We start from the raw sequence: 16795 nt of genomic DNA on the forward strand, positions 1-16795 counted from the left end.
TGGTGTAAATCAGGAGTGTTTGCTCCATTCCCATGGGCAGGTAACAAATTTTGTCGCATTTGGGGACGATAATGGATCGGGTTTAGGATATAACGGTGGATGAATTCGGTTTCTTGAATCGGATGAGTTCGAAATTCCGCCTATTTGACTATATTGACGGTCGGTTCTTATTCAATTTTTTTTTTTTGGTTTTTTCCGACTCGTAGATTTTTTCTACAATCCAATTTATTTATTTTTGGTGTAAATCGGAGTGTTTGCTCCATTTCCATGGGCAGGGATCGAACTCCTAACCTCATGGTAACCACCACACCAAACCCATTTGGTTATGATATGAAATAATGAAATGCAATAAAAATGTAGCAAAACTGGAAAAATAATGTATCACAGAGCCGTTGAGAATGCCCTTTTTTTCCTAATACGGAGTGTAAAGAATATTAAAATTTCAAGTTAGTGTGTTACTTTTTCACCCGACTCTTGAAAATAAGTTGAGCTTGTCACTTTTGTGTAAAATGAGTTTATACTAAATTACCCCCTATGAAAATCCATTAAAAACATATACATCACATATTCTTATGTAAGACGGTCTCACACTCTCACAGTCTCACACACGATTATATATATCATAATTAAAAGATGTGTAGTTAATAAAAGATGTTATGACTTGTGTGAGGTGGTTTTTCTCTAATACAGTGTGAACTCGCCTTATACAAGAATTTTCGACAAACCATTGCACGCAAGGGAGGAAAAACTGCCAGGAAGCTCAGTCCTACCGGCGATCGGCTTCAGTAGTACACTGTAGTTCAGTTTTCTACATCATGAAACTTATATCTAGCAAAAACCACATCTAACAAAAATCTTATTAGCAGTCTCATTTTTCGAAACTAGAAAATAAAGATCTCTCAACGATAAATTGGTCGGGTTGAGAGGTACTGACACAGCCTAACTGTCTAAGACGTCATTTTTATCGGCGTGAATTGGGGGTGTATTGGCAAACTTCCATGTCTTGGAGATCATGCCGTCATAAGTTCTGTCACCTGCAACCTCACTGAGTGGTACTGCATCACATATTTCTTTAAACTCTTCTTCTGTAAGCTTGATCTTCAGAGATCCAATGTTAATATCCAAGTTTCGGATTTTGGTTGTTCCTGCGAAAACATACTGTTAGCAAAACCCTGTACAAGTTCCTGCTTTGTGCAGCAGTACAGGTATTGGCCGCATTCAAGGCTTCCAAAATAAGGGTTTACATAATTACATTGATGTATAGTCTGATTTGGTCGGACCAAATATTCGGGATTAAAATTAATACAATGCTAGAAAACGATAGGGTTTACCAGGGATGGGAACTAAATCATCGCCTTGGTGTAGGATCCATGACAAAGCTAGTTGAGCAGGAGTACATTCATGTTTTTTCGAGAGGTTCTCTAGCCTTGCGTAAATTTGCTTGTTCTTGTCCATACTTTCTGCGTTATGGCGAGGATGATTCGCCTGCAAAGAAACAAACTTTTGATAATCCTGTATTAATGAGTCAAGTAGTACTCAAGTGTGAAAATGAAACGAAGAAATGTCGTCTACCAAGAAACTGTGTTCAGGCAGAGGATCTGTGACCCCCTTGCCTGCGAAAAATCCCCTGCCGAGTGGACTGTACACAACTATACCAATCCCAAGTTCCCTGCAAACGTGCTGTAACACTGTTATTGACAGGTACGAGAATCAAACGGAAAATTTTAATACCGACAGTTTCCGCACCAAGTCAATGACTGTCGCTAAACTAGTTGACAGCTACACTAAAACACAGTTTCCGCACCCAAGTCAAAGAACGGTTAAACAGGAAGGAAAGAAAATTGCCTGCAAAGCGGGACAATTTCTTCCTCAATATCGCGAGACCAGAGAGACCACTCCATCTGCACGGCCGTAACAGGATGCACTGCATGAGCTCTTCTTATGGTATCAGGACTAGCCTCTGACAGCCCAACATACTTGATCTTCCCTTCTTCGACTAGCTTCTTAAGCTCTCCCATCTAATAATTAAATTACACGCTGATCAATTATATTGTGCCAGGGAATTATTCATGTACAAAAACTTACGAGAAAATGTGACAGACTTACTGTCTCTTCGATAGGTACTGAAGTATCAACGCGATGCTGATAGTACAGATCAATGTAATCAACATTCAGACGACTCAAGCTACCCTCACAACACGACCTTACATATTCTCGTGTTCCTTTAACTATCATAGTCGGATATAGGCTTACAATCCCAAACTTGCTGGCTATCTGAACTTTCTCTCTTGGCAAATACTTCAATGCCTACATACATTACAGGAGTACAGGACCTGTCAGTTAATTGCTCAGAAAATAACCGTGTTGTGTCCGACACTTGCAGATGTTAGAGTATAACCTTGCCAACAATAACTTCATTTGTATAATTCCCATACAAATCTGCAGTGTCGAAGAATGTAACTCCTTTATGAAATGCATCATGAATAATAGCAATCCCGGCCTCTTCAGCAGCAGTAAGTCCAGTAACATTGAACAGACCTGTTAAGTTTTGGCAGCCAAATCCTAACCTTGAAACCTGTAAACAAGTCGCTTCCACAGTCATTCATACTCTTTCAAACCGCGCTACAACCATGGTATTAGATTGGTTTGTAAACCACATTTTAAGATGATATCGACAAGTGCAGTGACCGGGATGAGGTCAAGCCGTAAAAATGATCAATCTAATTTTATTACCTTCAAAAAAATAAAAATAAAAAATACCATGGTGGAAATACAAACTCATTATCTATTAGGTTTGATTTATCGAAACAACATATTAATATCAACATTAGTAAAAAAAAAAAAGTCATATCGACTAAAGTCAACTTTATTTAAACACGAAAATCAAATAGAAACAATATAAACACGAACAATAATATTTCGTAACTAATAATATGAGTGAGTAGTTTACCTCGAGTCCTTGGCTACCGAGTTTCACTCTTGGAACATCAATTTTCTCCTCCATTGTTGCCATTTTTTACCTTCCTTTTCTGAAATTTTAATATGATTGTTTATATTTTATAATATGCTATAAAGTATACATTGATTAAATAATATTAGTGGTCTTACCAAAATATTCTGCACATTTTAAAATGTTTTGAGGGCGCTTTCACCATGATTTCTGTTTATATTAAACTAATGTCTAAGCATGGGCTCTCCCATCTACACACTTAAATTTAATACTCCTATCAAACTATCTTAATTGGTAAAATCACAGGAGGGTGGTATCACAACTTGGATTTTATCCGCCTTAAAATGTTTAGTTAGTTAAACCACGAGCTACTACTTTAAGGATAAAAAAGGGTAATTAACCTAATATATGTAATTGATAAGTTACTAGGCCTATTATAACTCGATACACGTGGTAAAAAAAATAGTTTGTTACAAATTCGCTCTTCATTAACCAAAGTTACAAACTTTATGATCAGTCGAGAACATTTATGCCCAATACCTCTAAGAAGTTCTCTCTGTGCATACTTGAACTTTATACCTAATATACGGAGACAACGGAGTACATAATTTACAAATTCCTCGGATTAGACCTATAACATATAGTCGATACACATCTAACGAAAAAAAGCAGTGTAATCCACAAATAAAAAGGCATTGTAATCCACAAATAATGATTATATAACCTCTCTCATTAAAAAAAGTCTCAGACTTTAAAACCAATCAAAAATATTTCTCTACTCACTTATATCGTGAATAAAATCGTTCTTTACCTCTTTGTGAGAGCATCAACAAAGAGAATATTTACTATTATCATCGACGACGGACATCCGATCCAAGCCAAAAACAAATAAAACTCTTCTTATACCCAATTCCCAAACATAAAACCCTCAATAAATCACAAATCCTGCACTTTTACTGCAAATTGAACTCAAAATCAAATCAAATTGAATGAAGAACATGAAATGGGCAGCTTCCATTTCCAAAACCCTTGTAAAAACCAATCACAATCATAACCCATCTCTCAAATCTCTTCATTCTCAACTTTTACCTCGTTTTCTTACTACTACTACTACTACTTCATCTTCTTCTACCCTTTCTTCCATTGATCAAAATCCATCTTCTCATCATCAAGGTACACTTTTTATTGTTATCTCATTTGGGTTTGTTATAAATTATTAGTTTAAAATCGGGTTATTCGGAAACAGCCTCTTTTTATGTTGTTGTTGTGGTATTGAAATTTGGTTATTCGGAAAGAGTCTCTTTGTGTTGCTAACATAAGGGTAAGGGTGCGTATATCCGACCCCCCCTCTTGCCCCGTAATTTGCGGGAGCGATTGAGGTAATGGGGTAATGTTGTTTTTGTTTTATTGAAATTTGGTTGATTTTGTAGGGGAAAATGCAAGAGGAATATGGTCAAAGATGTTGTTGTTTGTTCCTGGTGCTATTACATTTGGTCTTGGGACATGGCAGATCTTCAGAAGACAAGACAAGGTCACTTCTTTTTTTCTTTTTTTCCTGAAGCATTGACTAATTTTTTTATGTAAAGTAAAAAAGCGAGGTAATTTAAAGTCATCGACTTTCAAACCATTTCGAAAGAGTTGGACATGAGTTTGAATGTTTTGTTTGTTATTCAACTTTTAGTTATGTATTGCTTGTCTTTCTTTACTGTTTCATTCTGTTGCTGCCATGAAATCAAAGTTGTTTACTTTGTACTCCCTCCGTCCGGGTCATTTGTTGTCCTATTCTATTTTTGGGTGTCTCAGTCTGATCATTCACACCCAATTTGGTCCACATGTCATTTAGTAATTGGCCCTCTCCTCTTTCCTTGATCTTTGTGTCAAAACCAAAGGACAACAAATGACCTGGGCGGAGGGAGTATTTGGATTTTTGTTATTGGTAATGATGTTGGTTTTTGTAATTAAAATCAAAGTTGAGTGCTTTGTATTTGAATTTTTGTTATTGGTAATAATGTTGGTTTTTGTATTTAAAACGAAAGTTGCGTGCTTTATGTCTGAATTTTTGTTATTGATAGGTGATGTTGCTTTTCGTATTTGAAACCAAAGTTGTTATCTTTGTATTTGTTATCTGAATCAGAGATGGAGTCAATGATTCTTCCGAGAGGTTACAATTACCGCGAGCAAACATAAGAAATATTAATGGCACGATAAAGAATGTGTTTTCACGATTCTACCAATACATGTACTTGCTCTGCTGTGCTATGCTATTCTCTGACTGATGAGTTATTAGTTTTAGAATCTAGAGTTGGAATTTCAACGATATTATTTTAGCCAAGAGCTTGAAGTGATTGTGGTAGGTGCAATGAAGAAAATCCTAAAATTTAGAGAGGGGGAGAAAGTTACATTGTCAGAAGTTGGCATTGGACACTAATTTAGATTTTAGACTCATAGATTGCCTCAAGGAACAGTTTTTTAATTCTTATTACTCCGTGCCAGCGATGTAGTCATTGATGCAATTCAATTAGGGTACAATACAGAATTGTGATATCCGTAGTATGTTGTAGTAAAGCAAAGTCACATTAAGAGAGGCAACACAACATGATAAGAAATGGGATATGTTGGTATAGAATACCAAGTAAGAAATATCATGGGGGCTAGTTTCAATTATGGAGCGCAGTTGGGCTTATGGATATTTAAGCTGGTGGCTAGTGCAATTGATGTTCACATCAAAGCCTAGCCGAAGCCCTTTGGAGGTTTTATGAAGCATTCAAAGTGTTTGTGGCAATTAGCTTAATGGTTTGATGATAGATTTTAGTTAGTCCAAAATTGATTCGAATTTGACAGGTTTTGAAAGCTGTGAAGCTGAGTAACCTAATTGAGTATGAAGCATTTTACACACCTCACTGTTTTGTTAGCTTATTTAGGGAGGCAAGTGGGAGGTGGGTCATTTCACACACAAAAAAACCGCCTTACAAGGAAGCGAAACAATTCGAAAGAATGGACCCAGTAAGAAATGTGAGGCAATTCCTACAAATAGGAGGGAGTAATAGGTAGTGATTTGTTAAAAAAAAAAAAAAAAAGGTGCATATAAACGGTATCAACTTTCCAATTATCTCTGTGTTTTTTACCTCTTGTGGTGGCACGCGCTACTACAGCATAGTTTGCCTTTATTGGGTGACCAGCACGTTTTCAAACTTAATTCAAGTGACTTCTCTTGGTGAATGTAAATATGTAATGCATGTATTAAAGTAACTTCAGAGTTCAGTCCATGGGGATCCTATAATTTCTTTTGGTTGTGACGATAGATGTATGCTGGTGTAGATAAAAATGCTGGATTACAGAAAAGAACGGTTGGAGATGGACCCTATTAAGTTCAATGCTACTTCTGCTAATGAGAATCCAAGTACTATGGAGTTCCGGAAAGTGCAATGCAGAGGGTCTTTTGACGAGAAGAAGTCAATATACGTGGGCCCACGATCCCGAAGCATATCTGGAGTTACAGAAAATGGATACTATGTTATTACGCCCCTTCTTCCTATTTCTGGTGACCCTGAGAGGTGAGCAGCATCAAATTTTGCTTCGCGTGGTAGTTACGTTGTGATTTACCCCGTAAACTGTAGCTCATGGATGTTACTAGTAGCTCATGGATGCCCTCATATATAAACTCGGTTGTTACTCTACTATCAACGCGTAAAAATATTTGAATAGGGCTCTACATTCTTAGTTAGTTTCAAAGAACGCTCTTTGGAGTTTCACCGTCCCTTTGTTAAGCTTTTTGTTTCTAATACCGGAACTTTGAGCTAAAGTTATTCGTAACTTCTGCGCTCTTATTGATATGAAGGTGTGATCAATCAATTGCTCCTTAGCAATTAGCTATAAATGTTTTAACTATGCTTTTCGTCCTCTTCGTAATGATATAAATTTCAGTGTGCAGTATCCTATTTTAGTGAATAGAGGATGGGTGCCACGCAGTTGGAGGGACAAGGCATTAGATTCCTCTGAAGATGCTGAAAAGGCAAATAATTTACCTAGCTCCTCCCCAACTGACGGCGAAAAGCGTTCTACTTGGAGATTCTGGTCTAAAAGTCCGGAAAGAGCAAAGGTAGTAATCCACACAATTTATTTTCTTAGGGATAACAGTCAGAACCTGTAGCCCTTACCTCAATTGCTCACTGGTTAATCCCCGAGCATACGTGAATCGTGATAACGTACAAAATCACGTACACGAATTTAGTTACCCTTTTTACCAGGGTAACATGCTCTAACTCACGAAGACATGATCCAGTTCTTCACATAGCAGCTATTGTTTTAAGTAGCACTCACAACTATGCTTCAACAACTCATTCAATTTTACATTCCTTCAAGTGCAGGAAGAAGCTCCAACTGTTAAATCAGTGGAAATAGTAGGTGTAATTCGTGAGAGTGAAAACCCGAGCATTTTCGTTCCAGCAAACGATCCGGCCTCTGGTCAGTGGTTTTATGTTGATGTTCCCGCTATTGCTCAAGCCGCAGGCCTTCCTAAGAACACACTGTACATAGAGGACATTAATGAAAATGTTAGCGCTAGCAATCCATATCCTGTTCCAAAGGATGCTAATACTTTGATCCGTAGCTCGGTCATGCCACAAGACCATTTGAATTATATGATGACCTGGTATGTGTTTTCTTGGATGTACATTCGGAGTACTTTTTATTATAACTAGTTAGTAACTGTCGTGCGTTAGGTACTCTCGATATTTTTGTGTACATGTCGACTTTGGGATTATGTCGAGTCTTTTTTTTTTTTGATGACGAGGGGTTTAATCCCCCCGGGCACATGCAATACCCTGCAAACCACGTGTGCCAGGTAAGACATCCCTTAGGATGACAGGTAACCGCTGCACTCCCGTATAGGGAGTCGAACCCGGGACCTCTCAATTCGTTGCCAATATGCAACGCTTTGAGGCACTCCCTCGCTCCACTACACTTGAGCCACTTTGGTTTATGTCGAGTCTTAAGTGTTCTGGTTTACTCTTTCTTTTCCCCAAATCCAGTTAACATACATGTTTTAGGCAGAACGGTATTTTATTCGTCACTCAAGAATGCCTTTGTCGGAACTCTGAAGTGGGTGTTAATAATGAACAGGTATTCTCTATCAGCAGCTGTGACATTTATGGCCTATAAGAGATTGAAGCCAAGAAGAAGTCGGACGTAACTCACAACTCACAAGGCCTGATTCGATGAAATTGACTGTGTTCTCCTTCATCTTTGTGGCATACTCCATATTCGACAGTGCTAAAGACCAGGGCCACTAAACCTAATACGGACCCTTTGGTAAATCTTTTTTGGTGACCCATCTCGGCTTAAACCTTTGTTGAAATTTTGTAATGTTTCATTGGATTTATTGACTGCGATAGTTAAGAGACATGTACAAGTATAGTTAGGGCAAAAAGCCATTTAGTTGTAGCGGGATGCCAGGATATGACTGTGTACACAGGAAACAGTATGGAATTATGTATACCGGCTTGATGATCGCTGGTACTGATTCATATTAATAAGGCTTTTGAGCTTCGTTTCTGCATTTTCCGATTCACTCAGAAATTGACTGAACAATGTAATAAATTTATTTGATTAGATTGTTTAGCTTTGTTGTTTTTAAGGTGAAATTAGTCAAAAACGCGTCTCAAAAAGTGAAAATCTTGTTAAATCGCACCTTCGATGAAAATAAACGAAGAAAATCGCCTTAAATAATGCTATTTAAAGAATCATTTATTTCATCTGAATCTTCCTATGGCTGCAAAATGTGGCCAACACAATCTTCGACTTTGCATTCTACATCTGAATCGGAATTGGTATCTAAACTTGAACTTAAATCGGAAACTGTATCAGCATCTAAACTTGAACTTGACTCGGAATTTGTATCATAATTTTCCGGTATTGGGCCTTAGATTTGGCCCATAAAGCTGGTGGCCCGATCCATACTAGGCCCGCTACATATTTAGGGCCGGGTATTGACCAACCTTCTAGCCCACAATTTGGCCCGCCCTGATTTTTTTTTTCTTTTTCTTATAGATAAAATTCATTAGCTCCTTTAAAAAGTATAGCGTCCGCGTATAAAACTGTAAATGTATGTAATTGTGTTTCTTGGTGGATATCATAAAACTATTTCCATTTCACTTGTTATGTAACTAATAAAGCAATTTCCAATACCAAAGAAATAAATCACCTACACAAATACTGCAATACGTAATTCAGAAGTATGTACATGCTTTCCTAGTTGCTTCTTCAGCTCTTTTGCTTCGGGATCAATCCCCAAATCAACGCGTCTCATTACTCATAACTCGGTCTAGTTGCGTTTTAATCCTTCCATCCAATCGTAAATCCTAATATGAAATATAATTCTTTGGATACTAACTTGTTATTGATTATTTTATGGTTAAATTTATTAATTTTTGTTCAACATATGATTGAATGCCACAGTTGCAAAGTTCAATGACTAAAAAGCCCGTTTTAGCCCGAAAGCCGACAATAGCCCGACGGGCCCAGTTTAGATAACATTACATTGGATTGGAAATATCTTACATTTTATCGGTTTAGATAACATTACATTGGATCGGAAATAATATTTTTTAATAGAAAGTAACCATTTTTGAACATTTGATCGGAAATATCAACATTTTATCATAAATTAGTCACATTTAATTTCTGATAAAAATAGTCCGTCTGAAACAAGAATTTGCGCAATATATGATTTTGATTTATGATTATTAATCAAGCAACTTCATGTCTTACTAAAATTATATTTCAAATTTGGAAAATTTGATCATTCACACTCAATTTGATCGGGTCGAGAAGGTTTCAGTTTGCAGAATTCGCAAGTTTGCTCGAGTCAAGATCGAATCACTCGGATCAGGTCGGGCTTGCCAACTCTAAATCATATATGACTCTTGACTCTTGATTTATAATCAAGCATTTTCATTTCTTACCAAAATTATATTTCAAATTTGGAAAATTTTGGAAAATTTAAATTAAAATACTGAATATTTTTAGCAAGACTTTGTCCTATAAAAGTCATCACATTTGAAGCTTAGTGACATCAAATTCTAATTCTAAGTCTAATATAACAAAATCTTCTCAAAAATACAAATATCATGGCTTCCATGCACCAATTCCTCTACTTCTTTTTCTTCGCATTGTTCATTTTTCCTGGTGTCATTTCCCGTAATACTCTCGAACTTAATAACGCTTCGTCCTCGTCCATGACCATTATGGACATGTACGAGCAATGGATTACTCTCCACGGTCACGAGTATAAAAGTTTAACCGAGAAAGAGAAGCGTTTTCACATATTTGAAGAAAATATGAAACGTATTGAAAAATTTAATAGCGATGACGCTAATAAATCGTACAAACTAGGACCAAATGAGTTTACGGACTTGACCATACAAGAGTTCCAAGCATTTTATACGGGTTACAAGGCCGAAAAAAATTCGTCTAGCACAATTGCCTCGAAATTGGACCGTATTAACAACATGGACGTGGCAAAATCAGTCGATTGGAGACTCGCGGGCGCAGTCACACCCGTAAAAAACCAAAAGAGATGTGGTAAGAAAATAAATAATTACGTGCATATTTTTACTAAATAAGCTCATTTTGATTTATTTCAAAGAGTTCTATTTAGAATATTTTATTACAGTATAATCATATAATACTTCGTATAAGATAAACCTATACAAAAATCGTTAAAAGTTTATTTTAATGGCGATGCCAAGCGGAATATTCAAATTTACAATTATTTATATAAGTTATAAAATGTTTGTTCGTTATGAGATTAAAACTTGTTAAATTAAATTTAGATTAAAGATTTTATAGTTAGTATCAGACTGAGGTGTATGACTAATTATATTTGCCACACGAGTGTATGTCAATTAGGATGAGACTTATCCATAGGTAGAGGTGGTCATCAGCACGGCCCGACCCGGACCCGATCCGCCTTGGCCCGTTATTTTATGCAACCTGGCCCGCCATTGGCTCTGGCTTGGCCCAGGCCCTAAAATTCCATCCTAGCCCGCCCTTGGCCCGCCATTTTAGCAAAAATATAATAAAAATAAATAAATTGGTAAGGCCCGACAGCCCGGGTCTGACCAGGAGAGCCCGGCCCGAGTACAGGTCTATCCACAAGAATCTTGTCGTAATTGTGTATGACTAATTAGGATGAAGTACTATCACACGAGTTAAGAAATGTGTATGATCTGATAGTATAATCATAAAGCTAAATTTTTTATTTTTCATGTATCTATTAATATGTTTATAATAACCTTAATTCTACAAGTTTATAACATTTTTTTTATTTTAATTAGGTTGTAAATTTAAAACCTTAATTGTCTATTAATTTTGATGATCATTATATTTGCTGACGGTTATTGTAGGGTCTTGTTGGGCATTCGCATCAATCGCGGCAGTCGAAGGGATAAACAAACTGATAACCGGAGAACTGGTGTCGCTCTCTGAACAAGAGCTTGTCGACTGTGTTCAAAAAAACGGTTGTAAACCCGGAAACATGATAAAAGCATATGATTATATAAAACGTCACGGCATATTCGCGGATCAAGAGTACCCTTATGTTGCCACTGCCGATCCAGACCGATGTAAAATTGGTCAAAACTTGGTTAAAATTTCGGGCTATGAGCCCATTTCACAAGGCCCGTATTCGCTAATACGGGCCTTGAACCAGCAACCTGTATCATGTGCTATTAATGCCAATTCAACGGAATTCAAACACTATGCTGGCGGGGTTTATGGTGGAGGTTGTGACACGCATGTTAATCATGCGGTCGCGGTTATTGGTTATGACACTGATGAGGATTCTGGGAAGGATTATTGGATTATTAAGAATTCGTGGGGTAAATCATGGGGTGAAAATGGATATATGAGGCTTCTTAGAAATGAGAGTCTTTGTCCCATTACGACTTATTGTACTTATCCTTACATGTAATTAAGTAAGTATCTAAATAAGTGATGTTATACTCACTTTGCATGATGAGAAAATAGTTTTAAATCCGTGTTTGTTATTGAAATATTGAAAAAAGAAAAAACAAATATATAAATAATGGATATTTAAGTGTATATCATAATCAACAAAATTATAATAAATTATTCAATCTAGAGCTTGTAAATGTGATTAATTTAGCAATTTAGATATATATGTGATTTGTTTGTTATACAAAGTACTTTTTATATGTAATCATATTTAACATTTGTAACACAAAACTAATATTTCATTATATATCTAATTTAGCAATTTAGATATATATGCGAAGAAATATTTCACTGTCTTGTTATTATTCCCTCCGTCTCAACTCTCAACAGATTCTTTACGTTTACTTTTTGTGCGCTTTTTAAGAAAAACACATAAAATTAGAAGAAGTCGGACGTGTCTAATACAAAGTTGGGAATAACAACTCTCAACTCCCAAATTGTATACCATCTTCAACTTTGCATCCTACATCCGTATCAGAATCCGTATCTAAACCTGAACTTGAATCGGAAATTGTATCTACATCTAAACGTGAACTTGACTCGGAATTTGTATCTAATCCCAATTTTGAATCTTCATTTTGATTGCTAACATGACAATTTTTGTACCGCCTTTCCTTCAAGATCCTCTCTGAATCCTTCATCAAATCAATGTATTTCATTCTGACAGTTGACAGCGGATGCTTGGGTATAGCAGTCTCGTCTCTGTACGCCTCTTTTAAGATAGCTGTGCAGGTGTTCGCCTTCAGCGAAAGGTAAAATATATGTGGGTGTCTCTCAAACGCCTTGTGAAACTTTTGCGGCAGCTGCAAATACTTTTTCAGGCATAACAGCGTCTTCCTTTGGGCAGCATGCTCGACAAAGAGGGATAGTAGTTCATGCAGAACACCCACAACTCTCTTTTCTGCTATGTCACTGTCGGTATTCAGATCGGAAATATCCTCGTATGGAGAAACATATGGCAGCTTTTGAAAACCGTCTAACCAACCTGAAATCTTTCTCTTCAGCCTCAACCCTTTTGATGGAAAAAGAGGGAATGCAATTGGCTCCATCCACCCTCCACTGCACTCTCCTTTTTCCATTGCATTATTTTGTAAAACCGACTGTACCGTCGTTTCTTCACTGTCTACAGCTATTGCTCGATCTCCGTCTTCCAAATCCATGAACCTGAAAGTTAAAAGTCAGTAAATGGTGGTACATAGACCTGGCAAATGGGTCATTCGGGTCGGTTTGGATCGGGTCACATCGGGTCGGGTCAATAACTTATTGGGTCATTTTCGGGTCGGGTCAATCTGGGTCGTTTGGGTCATTTCAGGTCATAATTTTGCCTTAAATACGTCATTTTGGGTCACTTAAGTCGGGTCACTTCGGGTTTATCGGGTCACTTTCGGGTGATACATTTCGGGTCTCGGGTCCGCCTTATCGGGTCAGGTCAGCTTTGCCAGGTCTAGTGGTACACCTACGAGTTGGGTTTGGAACCCGTCAATATCAGTGTTGCCCTTGCGACTCCCTACACACAAACAAGAAATGAAAACAGGAACCTGAAAGATTCGTCAAGATTATATTCGGGATTTTTCAGGAAATCGTCTGGCAACCCTAAATACCACTGAACACCCTGGACGATCCTCACGGGCAACCTCTTATCTCGACTCATCAATATCAACTTCTTCAACCTAAGCCTCAAATCCAACTTCTGATTCTCATAAACAGTCTTCTCCTCCATGTCAATCTCAATTGCTTTCGGGGTCAATCTAAACCATGGCAAATTATACTGAGGTCCAACAAACTCTTCAAACACAGACGGATACGACCTCAGAAACTTAGCAACTTTCACACCCGGAACATCCAGTTCTCTTCCTCGCTTAGATACTTCCGAGATTGGGATGCACCCATCAGGGGATCGGGCAATGCAGTTTTTCAGAGCTATCACTGGTCTTAATTCTAAGCTTCTGAAAATTGTTTCAATCGAGTCATAACTCCGATCCTTTTTCCGTTTCATGTACACATTAACATAAGTCGCCCTCTGCGTACAAGCGTAACATGGTAAATTCTTGTAAAAACTTCTTGTACCGAGAACCTCTTCCAAATTTCTAGCAATCGATCGCCTTAAGAAGAGCATATGTATCTAAATTGATCTCACTGTATAGAAAACACGGTAAGCTAAATCATTTGTCCACGGAAACACGACATTTTACAGTTCAGACTCTAATGCAGTCCCTTTGTGATATGGACACAGGACATTTTATTACGCCAGTAGCGTAATCTAACCGACACAATATCGTAACATAGTGCCTCAAGGACACCCGTAAATGGGAGGTTAAGGATAGTCGAATGTACGCAACTTTAACCGATAACAATTTTTCTAATTGGCATTTCTACAAACACCTGGTGTGCACTAAAACAAAGTATATTGTAAAATTGCTATAATGAAGCTTGATTAATGAAAAAACGGTAAAATTACGTAGCTCATACTCCAGTTTCGTATCGATTCGATTTTGCGCGATTTAAAGAAAGATTTAATCAGCAAACAAGAACACATATACCAAATTATTAAGGTACAAAGAAGAACAAACAAGAACTATACAAAACATATCTAGAACTTTCATTGCTGACTCCGCTGAAGAGTACTTATACGTACCTTCATACGCTCTACGTATTTTTTGAGGACATATACGTACCTTCATACGCTCTACAACAACCTTCACACCTGGTACCACATCATTGGTGAATCTAGGATTTACGGAATAGGGGTGTTTAGTAAAAGTTATAGCATAAAAAAAGCCAAAATATAATTAGTCAAATCAGGGCTGTTTCGAATATTTCGAGGGCTTTGTGCGATATTTAAAAAGGTTTTCTAATCTATGCTCACTAACCTATGCCTAGTCCACTAAACATAGGATAAGAAAACAAAAAAGGGAAAGAAATAAATGTATTTCTTGTAAAGAAAAGTAAAAATAATGAAATATTGCAAGTTCACATAAAAACATCGTTTAATTAGTTCCTTTTTTGTTTTCTTATCCGATGCCTAGTGGGCATAGCATTAATATATAACTAGTTTTATGTCCGTGCAAATTGCACGGGATTGACGTTTAGAGTTGAGAAGTAGGGTTGTTAATAGGGGATGTCTTTCATGGTAGTATTAATTTCGGAATTCTAGAAATACATAAAAAAAAAAGTCTCAAAATTATAAGACTTAACAAAAGTAGACAAATTGGAAAGAAATAAGTACAACAAAAAGCTGTTACAGGGTACAATCATAAGTTAATTAAACTATAGCTTCTCAAAAACTTCTTTATACACTACGTTATATGTTCTATTGGACACGCGTTTATCATTATCGCAAATCAGAATCTTCAATACCTTTTTGCTTGTGACTCTTTTTTTTTTTTTTTTTTTTTTTTTGGTGACGAGGGGTTGAAACCCCCCGGACACATGCAATACCCTGCAAACCACGTGTGCCATGTAAGAAATCCTTTAGGATGACAGGTAACCGCAGCACTCCCGTGTAGGGAGACGAACCCGGGACCTCTCAATTCGTTGTCATTGCAACGCTTTGAGGCACTCCTGCACTCCACTACACTCAAGCCACTTTGATTGCTTGTGACTCTTGAAATAGCGACATAGAGCTGAATATTTAACTAATTTTGGTTAAGCAATTACCAACTGACCCTATCATCCTGAAATATTCTCAACTACAGTTCAGATAATATTTATATTAATTAATTATCTCCTTTTAAAGTTAATTATCTTTAGAAATAAAGTTTTAAAATAAAGTAATAAAAATTTTCCACTTTTTGTCAAACAATTTTAAATTAAAGACATATTTAAGTTAGATTTAAATCATAAATTTCATTTGCAATCAGCTTAAATAATGCATTAGGGTCAGTTGGTTGAGTAGTTATTGTAGTTCGATATGTCGTATTGCTTAACCAAAATTAAGTTTATTCTTTGTTTTATTAATAAGGCGGCTTCATACAAATCCGACTTATATATTAGTCAAAATTATTCAAATAAAAAATAACGCAAAGTTTGTAAAATTGAACGGGTCTTAATAAAGTTGCAAGCCCGTGCGATTGTTAAAACTATTTTGTCATAAAGTTGGAAGCCCGTGCAATTGTCAAAACTAATTTTCATTCAGTCCAACTCTTAGACAGTTGTAGGACTTATGCACGGATAACATGCAGATTTTAACCCATGCACGTAGACCTGTCAAACGGGTCAAACGGACGGGTTACGGGTTCGGTCATTTAGGGTTCGGGTAAAATATTGGTCGGGTCTATTTCGGGTTTGAAAAATACGGGTTTATACGGGTTTCGGGTCGAGTTTAGGGTCAGAATGGGTCCCACTAACGCCTTTTTAAAAAATTCCATTTTCTTTAATTCTACCTATAAACACATAATTATTCTTAAATTTTTATTATTATCTAGTTTAATATATGATATTAGTAAGATTAAATATTTTTTGCTTAATATTTTCAATATCACACCGTTATACGAACGGTTCGACACGGGTATTGGGTCGGGTTCGGGTAAACAACGGGCCGATCAACATCTTTTTCTGTCATTTTTTAAAATTTCTTTTACGGAGTATATCGTAATTCCTACCATTTATACGTTTTTTCTCATCTTGCTCGTCTTAGTTGACTTAATTGTCACCATTCTCGCCGCCACCACCCCGTCATCATCATCATCATTACCCTCACTAACTCTATAAGTACGACAATGAGACTCAAATAAGATGACAATGATGACGTGGCATGTGACCAGAGGTGATGAAGTGGTTGTGCTGACGTGGAGTGTGGTTCCACATAATACGATAAAAGTGACTGTGTGG

General features: G+C 36.9%; 4 protein-coding genes across 4 annotated transcripts; 2 read left to right on the forward strand and 2 right to left on the reverse strand.

Moving 5' to 3' along the window:
- Nucleotides 1-939: 939 nt before the first annotated feature.
- Nucleotides 940-3012, reverse strand: LOC141621068 (perakine reductase-like). Its single transcript, XM_074437783.1, has 7 exons — nucleotides 2951-3012; nucleotides 2399-2575; nucleotides 2107-2307; nucleotides 1846-2018; nucleotides 1573-1669; nucleotides 1332-1485; nucleotides 940-1145 (listed from the first exon to the last, which is right to left on the reverse strand). The coding sequence occupies exons 1-7, from the start codon at nucleotides 3002-3004 to the stop codon at nucleotides 940-942; spliced, it is 1062 nt and encodes a 353-aa protein (XP_074293884.1). The 5' UTR covers nucleotides 3005-3012.
- An 864-nt stretch (nucleotides 3013-3876) lies between these two features.
- Nucleotides 3877-8503, forward strand: LOC141619550 (surfeit locus protein 1). Its single transcript, XM_074436566.1, has 6 exons — nucleotides 3877-4123; nucleotides 4381-4481; nucleotides 6269-6504; nucleotides 6875-7049; nucleotides 7318-7601; nucleotides 8072-8503. Exons 1-6 carry the CDS (start codon nucleotides 3940-3942, stop codon nucleotides 8139-8141), a joined length of 1050 nt encoding a protein of 349 aa, XP_074292667.1. The 5' UTR covers nucleotides 3877-3939; the 3' UTR covers nucleotides 8142-8503.
- Nucleotides 8504-10077: 1574 nt separating this feature from the next.
- Nucleotides 10078-11921, forward strand: LOC141621069 (fruit bromelain-like). Its single transcript, XM_074437784.1, has 2 exons — nucleotides 10078-10531; nucleotides 11356-11921. Exons 1-2 carry the CDS (start codon nucleotides 10078-10080, stop codon nucleotides 11919-11921), a joined length of 1020 nt encoding a protein of 339 aa, XP_074293885.1.
- Nucleotides 11922-12349: 428 nt separating this feature from the next.
- LOC141619551 (protein WHAT'S THIS FACTOR 9, mitochondrial) lies at nucleotides 12350-14171 on the reverse strand. The gene is made up of 2 exons (XM_074436567.1): nucleotides 13504-14171; nucleotides 12350-13129 (listed from the first exon to the last, which is right to left on the reverse strand). The coding sequence occupies exons 1-2, from the start codon at nucleotides 14079-14081 to the stop codon at nucleotides 12391-12393; spliced, it is 1317 nt and encodes a 438-aa protein (XP_074292668.1). The 5' UTR covers nucleotides 14082-14171; the 3' UTR covers nucleotides 12350-12390.
- Between the last annotated feature and the right edge of the window lie 2624 nt (nucleotides 14172-16795).

This window comes from Silene latifolia, chromosome X, assembly GCF_048544455.1.
Source record: "Silene latifolia isolate original U9 population chromosome X, ASM4854445v1, whole genome shotgun sequence".
In the NCBI taxonomy this organism is placed as follows: Eukaryota; Viridiplantae; Streptophyta; class Magnoliopsida; order Caryophyllales; family Caryophyllaceae; genus Silene; species Silene latifolia.

Excerpts from the sequence above, each read along its gene's own strand:
- LOC141621068 (XM_074437783.1), bottom strand. The coding sequence starts at position 3,004 with ATGGAGGAGAAAATTGATGTTCCAAGAGTGAAACTCGGTAGCCAAGGA. Across the intron at positions 2,308-2,398 it reads ATGAAGTTATTGTTGGCAAG|GCATTGAAGTATTTGCCAAG; the intron begins GTTATACTCTAA and ends TAATGTATGTAG. Across the intron at positions 2,019-2,106 it reads CAGTACCTATCGAAGAGACA|ATGGGAGAGCTTAAGAAGCT; the intron begins GTAAGTCTGTCA and ends TTTAATTATTAG.
- LOC141619550 (XM_074436566.1), top strand. The coding sequence starts at position 3,940 with ATGAAGAACATGAAATGGGCAGCTTCCATTTCCAAAACCCTTGTAAAA. Across the intron at positions 6,505-6,874 it reads ATTTCTGGTGACCCTGAGAG|TGTGCAGTATCCTATTTTAG; the intron begins GTGAGCAGCATC and ends TATAAATTTCAG. Across the intron at positions 7,050-7,317 it reads AAAGTCCGGAAAGAGCAAAG|GAAGAAGCTCCAACTGTTAA; the intron begins GTAGTAATCCAC and ends CTTCAAGTGCAG.
- LOC141621069 (XM_074437784.1), top strand. The coding sequence starts at position 10,078 with ATGGCTTCCATGCACCAATTCCTCTACTTCTTTTTCTTCGCATTGTTC. Across the intron at positions 10,532-11,355 it reads AAAAAACCAAAAGAGATGTG|GGTCTTGTTGGGCATTCGCA; the intron begins GTAAGAAAATAA and ends CGGTTATTGTAG.
- LOC141619551 (XM_074436567.1), bottom strand. The coding sequence starts at position 14,081 with ATGCTCTTCTTAAGGCGATCGATTGCTAGAAATTTGGAAGAGGTTCTC. Across the intron at positions 13,130-13,503 it reads AATCTTGACGAATCTTTCAG|GTTCATGGATTTGGAAGACG; the intron begins GTTCCTGTTTTC and ends TTTAACTTTCAG.